The sequence below is a fragment of the Pinus tabuliformis genome, chromosome X, assembly GCF_031772625.1.
Source record: "Pinus tabuliformis cultivar Carrire ecotype Pingquan chromosome X, CPIR1, whole genome shotgun sequence".
Lineage (NCBI taxonomy): Eukaryota > Viridiplantae > Streptophyta > Pinopsida > Pinales > Pinaceae > Pinus > Pinus tabuliformis.
In genome coordinates, this window is record NC_142308.1 from 1462761214 (window position 1) to 1462772452 (window position 11239).

The 11239-nt window shown below is 35.9% G+C and overlaps 1 protein-coding gene across 1 annotated transcript; it reads left to right on the top strand.

Annotated features, from left to right (window-relative positions):
* The first annotated feature begins 5578 nt into the window (after window positions 1-5578).
* Window positions 5579-9977, top strand: LOC149145520 (putative serine/threonine-protein kinase PBL8). The gene is made up of 5 exons (XM_089448495.1): window positions 5579-6184; window positions 6318-6453; window positions 8422-8558; window positions 8744-8867; window positions 9064-9977. Exons 1-5 carry the CDS (start codon window positions 5774-5776, stop codon window positions 9582-9584), a joined length of 1329 nt encoding a protein of 442 aa, XP_089304621.1. The 5' UTR covers window positions 5579-5773; the 3' UTR covers window positions 9585-9977.
* The last annotated feature ends 1262 nt before the right edge of the window (window positions 9978-11239 follow it).

Genomic DNA, 11239 nt, shown 5'->3' on the forward strand with positions numbered 1-11239 from the left:
CACTTTATGTGCATATGAATTAACTTGACTTGATTGTTTACATAATATAATGCTTAATGATTAATTATACGATAAAAACATTATGAAACAAATGATGCCTCCAATTGTTCAGTGCTTTCCATAATAGCATAAAATTCCTAATCATAAACAATATACTTCCTCCTAGCATCATTGAACTTCTCATTAAGGAAGGTAATGAGTTTACTTTTTTGTCTCAACACTACCCCAATTGTTGTTCCACTTGTATCAAAAGCAACCTGAAACACATTTTTGAAATTTGGAAACACCAATACTGGCCATTATATCACCTTGTTCTTCAAGATTTCAAAACTTATTTACTTTTGCAGTTTGCTAAAAACTTTCCTATCTCATACAATATGTTAATGGTGCATAAATCTCACTAAAATCCTAAACAAACTTTATGTAAAAACTTGCTAAGCACATAAACTCCTTACCTCAAAGATACATCTTAGAGATGGGCACTCAACAATGGCTCTCACTTTCTCTAGATCCATATTTAATGCTTCTTGAGATATCACAACTGAAGTACACTAATGATTTTTACATAAGGAAACACTACTTCAAATTAATCAACAACTTCTCATTTTTGAATTGTTCCAATAGTTCTCTTTGTTTATCAAATTCTCTTCCTTCATCCTATTGAAGACCAATATATTATCAAGATAGATAACCACAAACTTGCCCCAAAATGACTTCAAAAATTCATTCATCGACCTCATGAATGCATTTTACATTTGCCAATCCAAATGGCATGCCCAACCATTCATATAATGCTTCCTTTATCTTAGAAGTTGTCTTCCACTCATCAACTTCTCTAACTTTTTTTTGGTGATATCCACTCTTCATGGCAATCTTGGAGAAATATTTTTCTTCACTCAAATAGTCCATAAGTCACTCATTATTGATAATGGAAAAAGGTGCCAAACAATAATCTTATTTATGGCTCTTGAACCATACACAATATCCACTCACAATCCTTTCTTAAGTGCAAGTATTGTTCGTACTGCACATAGAATCAAGCTCTTTCTTTACCTTTGCCTGACAACAACTGAATTGAACTTGTATATTCACTTCTTCACTCTTTGTTAGCATCATTCTGTGTCATGTTCCTATTAGGAAAACTTGAACTTGATATTAATTAAATCCAATGCACAACCCTCCTTATAGGTGGAAATCCCATTATGTAAACATTTGAGATGACCTCTTAATATTTCTTCAATAACTCCTTCACTTCTACTATAACCTTATTCCTTACTACTACCTTATCATCATTTAGCAAAAGGGAAAAATAACACTTGGATTGCTTCACTTCTCACATGAATTCTTAGTTGAACATGATGTCATTTTTCTACACTCTCCACCCTCTTCCTCCATAGAGTGTAATCTAAAATTTCTTTCCACCATATTTAGATTGAGAGGTGCTCTTATTTTCATCATAAGCAACACTTCTATCAATTGTCATAACTTTCCCATTAAATCATGATGAACATCCATTAGTAACACCACACACAACCCTTGATCTTGGTAATTTCCAATGTGGAAACTTAGCAAACACTACTTTGACACCATAACTGGGTGTCCCTTCTACAACCATGGCACTCTAAATGATTTTGGATGCAATGTAGACTTCAACAATGCAAATTATATGTCACATTGGTAGAAATTAAATTCTTTATACATCCTCCATCCACAATCAAAGCACAACACTTACTTTCAGCCTTGCACTTGGTCTTGAAAATGGCCTATGTCTACTCTAACTCTTTTTCTTCAAGGTAATTCGTTGGCTTCAACAACACTCTCATAAATATTAGGTTCTCTACTTTCTCTCTCTAAATATCAACAACATTCTTAACTGCTACATTCTCTTCTTGCACAACATGTGCTTTTTCATTTATTTTAACACCACTTTGTTTCTCTAAACATTCATATGTTTATGCCCATGCACTACACATTTAAGATAGATTCCATTCACTTGAATTTCATTTTCTCACCATTGTTAGACTTTCTTTGCCTTTGGCTTCTCTTTCTTTGGAACTCTGTTATTTTCTTGTAAATTCTGCTCTACATTCAATGCCAATTGATAGGCTTATATAACTAAGCAAAGTCTCCCCATGCTCAATTATTATTGAATGGGAAATCTGACCCCCAAAAACATGCCTAGCCATTATTTCCTCACTGCCTCCATTTTGTCTAGAGTTTATATACAATATGTAAAACTCCTATGTGTATTCTGTCACAAAGATTTCTTTTCCTCATTACAATCTTATAAGAAAATTCAATGAATAATCAATAGGGAAATGTTTACCTTTCAACTTAGTGACCATTATGTCCCAATTATTTATCTTCTCTTTCCCTTTCTTTTCTTTATCCATTTTTAGACTATCCCACCACAATGATGCATGGCCCTTAAACTTGGTGGACACAAACTTCACCCAGCCGGGGTATTCAATAAGCTGATAAAATTCAAAATACTTCTCCATATTTCCAATCCAACCTATTAATTATTTTGAGTTGAAACTCCTTGAGTTCGTAGAAGTGTTCAATTTGGGTTTGCCTGCCAGATTTGTAAAGGCCCTTAACATTCTCTCCTTTAGTGCACTCTCTTCTTTTGGCTCCTGTTTATTGGCTTATTTTCACCCTTCATCTTCACTCTCATTAATCAATTATGTGGTAACTTCCTTTAATTGGGATACTTATGTAACATCCAATCTCAATAAAATCCCCCTCACCAATCATGCAATGTTATCACCACCCTATAGGCTTCATGGTATACTTCTGCCTTTTCCAAATTGAATGCCTCCTCTTTGTGCAATATTGCAATTGCACAACATAGTATCTCTTCCCTACAAATTCCTTTTATAAACTCCCCTTGACAAACTCCTTTACATAATCTCATACATTGCTACCCCATTTCTCCCCCATTGGCATTGTTTCCTCATGCATCCTCTTCCTACTTTGATACCCATGGATGTATATCAAACTACACAACTAGTATAATGGAAACAAATACGTTTCAAACAAAACAAAGTGAAAAACAATAATGAACCAAAAAACATTCAATTTCTCATAAATCAATTGTGCTAAAGCCTTTGGATCTCATTACACATAAATTCTTCTTAGGTCCAAAAGCATAATTACAATCTTAGCTACCATAATGTTATGATGACAAAAGCCCTTTCTAAATCATATGCTCTTCATTTATACTTTAGAATTCTAAGGTTGTTAATTTTAATTGTGGTAAAAAAACAACAAATTGTGGCTTCTTGTGCACTTGAATCAATGACCATAGGGTTCACACATATATACTTTGGTGTGGAGGCCATACATGTGCTTCATGATGGGTGATGCCTAGCCTAGTGAATAACTCACTAACATGTTCAAAGCGTAGATGTCTTTCCAAGCTTCCAAACTTCTCATATCCTTGAGATGATCTTTGGGTCATTGATCATGTTGATTAGTGGATGATTGATGTTATATGATAGAGTCTCACAAAATTTAGCTCTAATGAAACTCAAGGTGTAATGAGGACCCTTGATTCCCATCAATTTTCCAACTATTAGGGCTTTGGGATTAGTCTTATCCAAGTCCCTCAAAATTAGATGATGCAATATTAGTGTCATGCCTTCAAGCTTCACATGTCAACACAACACATGATATTTGCACCATAGTTGTACATTGGATGCCACTTGAAGTTGTGGTGGTACAATTGTTGTTTAGTATAACCTTCTTATGCACAACCTTCCATTGTCCTTGTAATCCACCAATCACTTGTGGTATACAAAACATTGTAAATCATACTAGAGAAAACTAAACTAAAATGAAATCTTCTTTTTGGTTGTTGTAGAATTACTAGTAAGCTAGGGATGTTCTCACATTAGATAATGCCTTATAAATCACACTCATCTTGCAATTGTTATACATGTAAGACTATTCACAACATAAACCCTTGATACACAATTGATCATATAGTTTATTCATATTTTGGAAGGACTTTGGCATACACATAGAGCATTCCAAAACTTGATGTGTATAAAAGCAAAAAAAAAGAGAGTAAAAACAAACCATAAAAATGAAACACAAACATAGTTAATATGAATCCAAATTTCCAAATCTTAGACATGTTATATATACTAGTGATAATAATAGTTGAGAAAAAATATTTGGGCATTCACATTTTCAAACACCCATAACAAGGGAGGTTAATGTCTTTTTTAAATGACAAGAAAATGACAAAATAAAAATGTGTGAAAAGAACAATAAGCTTTTGCCAAAATAAAAATGTGTGAAAAGAATAATAAGCAAAGAGCCAATAGATATATTGAGTGATATATTATCTTTTCACACCATAATATTTACATATAAACTATATTATATATAAAATCTATTGTAAATGCATGATAGTCCAAGGCAAAATTCTCAACCAAGAAAATGACATGAAAATATGATTTCATTAACACCACAATCCTGACATATAGTCTCCATCTTGGATGCATAATATCTCAGGGAAAAATTCTTAGAAAAGAAAATGACATGAAAACAACTTGTCTATCTTGAGATAAGGAGAATAACATAAATGTGTAAAAAGAAAAATAAAACAAAGAGCTAATATATATGTTGAGTGATATATTATCTTTTCTTTAACACCATAATCTTTACATTTAGACTATCTTTACTTGTAAACTCTATTGTGAATGCATTGTCAACCAAGAAAATGACATGAAAATATGATTTCATTAATACCATAATCCTTATATATCGACTCCATTTTCGATGCATAATATCTTAGGGAAAAATTCTTAGCAAAAGAAAATGACATGAAAACAACTGGTCTAGAGACAAGGAGAACAACATAAAAATATTTTAAATGGAATGGAGAAATTTTTGGTTGGCAAAACCTGTTGAGTTTTAGATGCATAATATTTGAGAAAAAAATTCTTAGAAAAGAAAATGACATGAAAATAACTTGTCTAACTTAAGACAAGGAGAATAACATAAAAATATTTTAAATAGAATGGGAAATTTTTGATTGGCAAAACCGGTTAGAAAAACAACTTGAGACAAGGATAATAACCTAAAATATCTTGAATGGAGTTGGAAAACTTTTGATGGCAAAACCTATGGAGAAACCCATGGGCCAAACCTGTTGAGAAACCTTTAAACTTGTGTGGACTGGAAATCGCCTAACACTCCCAAATGACTTCAACGGTTCCAACAATCATCCCAATGACCTTAGTGGAGCTTTGAATCAATCCCTCCATGACATGACTCTTTATCTCCTTGCTAGGTGATCCCCCACTAGACACCACTAAATACTTATATTTTTATCTCTATAGTCACCTAACCCTAACCCTAACCCTAACCCTAACTCGGTTGCAATCTTAACCCCTCGGCTCGAAAGGACGGCAGCTAATTAAAAAGAATATCGTTGAGCATCCTACAAAGTTTCCTTTTCCACGTCCGTACTGACGCCAACGTCTCACGTGTGATGTAATGATAACGTAAATCGGGAATTCGAAGCAGGTGGAAATTTTTTAAAAACAAGTAGTGGAGTTGGTATAACGCGCGACAAAATCCCAATCACACCCTGTCCATCGCTTCGTCATATCCATCGCCATGAATTTAATACCAAATTCGTTGACGATGTTCGCCGGCGTTCCCGTTCGAACCTCATAAACACACCACCCCCTGTCGCCTGCAAATCACAGTTTTATTAGAAAATCCCATCTCTGCTCAGAACAATAGTAAGGATACAATGGGTTGGCAGGGGCTGATGAGGATTTGCCGCACGCGAGAGGAATCCGTGGTCGTGAGCGTTGTCAAATGCCGAGCTTCCCAGCCGAAATCCTCCACACAGATGAGAAAACCGGTGTCGTTTCAGAGGCTGTCATGGTCGGAAATGAATTCGAACAGCAGCCCTTCGACGCCCCGGGAAGTGGAGGAATTCTTGCAGGGGTCTCCGGGATCGAATTTGGAGGTTTTCACGATGAGCGAAATCAAGATTATTACGAAGAATTTTCGTTCAGATTACATGCTGGGGGAGGGAGGCTTTGGGGCCATGCACAAGGGCTACATTGATGATAATGTGAGGCATGGATCCAAGGGAATTGCGGTCGCAGTCAAGGTGCTTAATCCGGAAGGGCTTCAGGGGCACAGGGAATGGCTGGTAAATGTGACTGACTGTTTGTTTTTAGGATTTTGAAGTTGGGCTAATGCAGGATTTTGGTTTTTTTGTGAAGTTTCGTTTTTGGGGATTTTTGGAAAAATTCTTATGGTTTTTGTGGTGGTGTGTTTCTCAGGCGGAGGTCATATTCTTAGGGCAGCTGAGGCATCCTCACTTGGTGAAGTTGGTTGGTTATTGCTGTGAGGACGAGGACAGAGTGCTGGTTTACGAGTTTATGCCCAGAGGCAGTCTGGAGAACCATCTTTTCAGAAGTACGAGATTTGCCTAACCCTGTGTTATGTTTTATTTGGTCTGGCGTGGTGGTGGTCTCTATGTTTATAGAGTAGAAAACTAATTGCTTTACGTTGTTTTTACCGAAGCTGTGTTTAGTAATATTTATGATCTGGAATTTTTTTGTTTTGTTTTTGAGTTGGAGAAACTGAGGTTCAAACATAACTCCTGAACTTATCTCTTAAATCTATGTAGGAGGCCTATTTCTTCCTGTTCTGTTCTCGTTTCCATTCCCATTCCCATTTTGAAACTACACTAATACAATAGTAATCGATTTTATTCACATAATAACATTAATAACATTGCAGTAGTCTAACGAGGGGACATTTTGGCTTGTTTTGGGGCAGATTTCCTGGTAGATTTTGCCTAAAATCCGATAGAGATTGAAAAAATCTTAATTCCCTTAATTCTAAGTTGTTGAATCTGTACCATCCAAGTATTACAGGATTTTCTATTTCTGCATTTAAAATACAATTTAAATGCCCAAAATAACACTCCACTTTGTCTCAAAAGCGTCCAATGGCAAATGAGACAGAGCACCTCCAAGTAATGAGAGTAGGTTGTTCAGGTTACCTAACATATTTAAGTCGATACGACTTGGTGTGAGGAACGGTTGGAAACTGCAAGCCCACTATCCACTGTTGGGACCGGTGGGCTCACCGTTCCTTATCCCCTGAAACCCATTAGCTCTGTTTTCCCATTTCCTTTTCCAATTTCCTATCCTAGTGACATGATATAACTCCTTAATTACGCACCCACGTTCTGACCACAGATTGGGAGGTTACTGGCAGTGTGTGTTTTTTCAATCATCATGGTGTATCTGTTTATGGTTTCACTGCTAACAATTCCAATGCCCCAGGGCACTCTCCGAATCACCTTCCTTAAAATGATCCAGCAAAGGCTCTAAAGGGTAAGGGTTGGGGGAGAGAGAGAAACCCATCATTTTATCTCTGCATCCTACAGAGGAGTGCAGGCCCTCTTGTAGACCTAGGAAGAGATTAAGTGAGTCTCGTTCCTGTTAAACTGCATAAAACATATATTGAAAGGATATGAAATGTGTGTTGTTTATATTCAAAGACTACGTCAGATGTCTCTGTGGGCACTTGCCTGATTTACTTCTTTATTGTTATACCCAATTTATCAATGTCCACAAACGAAAGCATTGCATTAGGGATATGGCTATTGCCCCCTAGGAATGGAATCTGACAAATCTTTCCTGGAAAGACTTGTTTTCTATATCAAATGCTTGAAGGTGAAAATGTTTCCTGTCCATATTGCATGGCAACATCCTAGATTCACATGGCTCAGGCCTGACAGTGAAATTGGGATACTTTCCTTAAACTTATGTCACTTGGAACGTGGAAATGGGTTTTGAAAAAGACACTACCAAATTTTAGGAAACAGTAACAACTATCTATGTTTTTATGTATGAGCAGGAAAGATATTTTTTCTATACATAGTGTGCATATAGATGTATCGACGAACTTTTGATCTTTGATTTTCCTTTATTTATGGTTTTGTTAGTATTTTTATTTATAGTTTTTAAATTTTGGGGCTTGTCCTTGCGTACTCATTGAAAGAACTATAATTTTATCACGTGGAAATGGCATTTCTGTACTGGAATTGGATTTGAAATTTCTTAGAAACATTTCCTAGATTTTTGTATACAGGAGACTTCTAGGCAACATTTCCTAGGTATTTTTACAGTATTTTGGTCATGCAAACATTCCTGTATAGAAATTAGCCCCAGATCATACATTTTGGCCTAAAATATTTGTCTCTCTTCTAAAACTTATCCTTCCATTAGGATTTCAAGAAATTAGATTATCTTAGTATTTGTAGTTTGGGGTGTTATAATGGAAGGATTCTCAAGAAATTAGATTATCTTAGTATTTGTAGTTTGGGGTGTTATAGAGAAGTGCTGATGTATATTTACATGATGCTTACAGAGGTTTCTGTTCCATTGCCGTGGTCTGCAAGAATTAAGATTGCAGTTGGGGCTGCCAAAGGTCTTGCTTTCCTTCATGGAGCTGAAAATCCGGTTATCTATCGTGATTTTAAGACATCAAATATTTTGTTGGACTCGGTTAGTGTATCTAAACTTATAGCCGACAAGCATTTTCCAGTATCCAGGATTTATCTTCTTAATTCTGTACATGCTTATGGTTTTTGACATCACTTAATTTGATTCATTTGTAATTGTGGGAAATCATTTGGTGACAGTATAAAATAGTTGATTAATTTCCTTTCCCATTTGTTACTTCCTTTCAGGATTACACAGCTAAGCTATCTGATTTTGGACTTGCAAAAGATGGACCGGAGGGAGATGAGACTCATGTTTCCACTCGGGTCATGGGGACATATGGTTATGCAGCTCCTGAGTATGTCATGACTGGTAAGTTCTGTACTACCAACAAGCTTTTGTTTTCAGGACCTACTAGTGCCTGATCCAAACTAGTAACGCAGTTCACATTTGAAGAATTAAAGCATGTTCTGATATTTTTAGTGACAAAGCAAGGAGCAATGGGAGTTGGTGTGTGAAATGATTATATGTTAAAACAAACATCTAACCTTTGGTTTCCCGTCAGCAGGTCATTTGACAGCTAGAAGTGATGTATACAGCTTTGGTGTAGTACTGTTGGAGTTGCTCACTGGCAGACGTGCCATGGATAGGACAAGACCCAGCAGAGAACAGAACTTGGCAGATTGGGCTCGTCCATTTCTAAATGATAAACGGAAGTTAGTACGCATTATTGATCCTAGGTTGGAGGGTCAGTATTCTATGAAGGCTGCTCAGAAGGCTGCTAGCTTGGCTTACAATTGCCTTGGCCAAAATGCTAAAGCCAGGCCACTTATGAAGGATGTTGTTGAGATACTAGAACCTTTGCAAAACATGAAGGATATGGCTGGTGCCTCTTTTACATATACTGCAAGCAATGGGGTGACTGCTTATGAGGTTCACAGTCAGTTAACAGAAAATGGTAGTGCAACCAATGGTTATCGCACTCACAGCAACATAGCACCTGCAGTTCGTTACCGATCTGCAAGGCTAAGCAGCTTGGGATCTGAATCATATAAGCAATCTCCAAGGCATCCGCGTAAAGGAGCATAAGATTTTGAGATTGAACTATTCTTACTGTTGGTGCAAAGGTTATCCTCAGATTTACGAGAGATTTCTTCATGTAAATTAACTTCTACCTACAGTTTACATCTCTGCAATCTGTCCAAGATCTTCTCTGTTCTGATTAAAGGGAATTGCAAATCCAGTAGCAAACTCGTGAGCGTAGAGAAGGCGATAGCCATTTTTGTATGGTACATGGAGTGTCGTTTCCGATACTGTTTAGGGGCGCAAGTCATATTATTTGACATTGTATTCTTGGTAATTGTATGCTCGAGAAGTGCATCATATGTATAGAACTCAAAATTTGTAGAGATGTCATGCAATGTAATATGGTGAATGAGCAATTCCACCAATATATTGACCTTTGTGAAGGATTTACATTCATCTATTATATTACTGAAACATAATTTTGTCCTTTTTGAGTTCCAGTGTTTTCAGAGAATTTGGTTTTATTTTAGTAAGATTCAATTTGATGACACCTGCAGAATTTTTCGAGAATGCAGCACAGGGTGATCTTTCTTCATAGTAAACAGAAGCTGAAGCTGTGGATAAATTCAATGATCTTTTCTTAAACTTTTCTTACTAGTGCAAAATGTGTTTATGGCCCTTTAAAATGGAATCTTAAAACTGATCTGGGATTCTGATTGCAGAAGGTGGAATTTAAATTCAATGTGTCATTTGAATGTCTTTGCCATGTTCTGAGTTTGGTCATCAATGGATATGACCAACTCAGGGACCAAACATATGGCCTGTACTTAACAATTCCCCTAGTTCTAGCATGGTTATAGGATCAATATTTACAAGGTTCTAGGGATGTTTGCCATTATGAGGTGTCCAACATGATTTTGTGACATGGAGGGAAGTCTAAACATATATGACATGTAAAATTCATTGACAATTGTCAAAGAGGTGGTGGTTCATTAGGAGGTTGATGGAGTGTTAGGCTGTCCACCTGGTTTCCTTCTGGCAACGGTTTTCACTGTTTTACCTACGTGTGTAGCGTAACTTTCAAAGGGATGAAACTGGTCGCTAGGCTTAAGCGAGTTTGTAGGAATAGAAACTTCTCAGGGCTCACACCCAAGGAAACCTACTTGAATATTTTGTAATTTTATTATCTCTATTTGGTAGCACATGCTTTGTTTAAATAAGAATAGACAACTGTCACCATGGACAAAATAAGTCAAAAACATTACCATCAAAGTGGTGCAGCAAAAGCATGCTGGACCCACAGGTCCTAGCATCCAATCTTGGTTTTGATATCTTTTTCCTAATATATTTCTTCAAAAGTAATATTTAAATTAAGTTAATCAAATTTATCTAAAGTAGCTGCCACCCACTGGGTTTGATTACTTGAGGGCTAATTATTTATGACCAATTTAATTAAAGAAATAGCTGCCACCCACTGGGTTTTGATTATTTGAGCGCTAATTATTTATGACCAATTTAATTAAAGAAAATTTTAAGGATTAATATCTATAGTTGAATTAATTTTCTATGTTTTTTTTTTCCAATTTTTATTATTATTATTATTATTTTTTAACTTTTGTCATACCTAAAAGTGATTTGCTAAAATTTTATACTATAAAATTATTTTATCTTCAAAATCACCAAAATTTATTATTTTTTTATCTTTTTTTCCAGAAAAA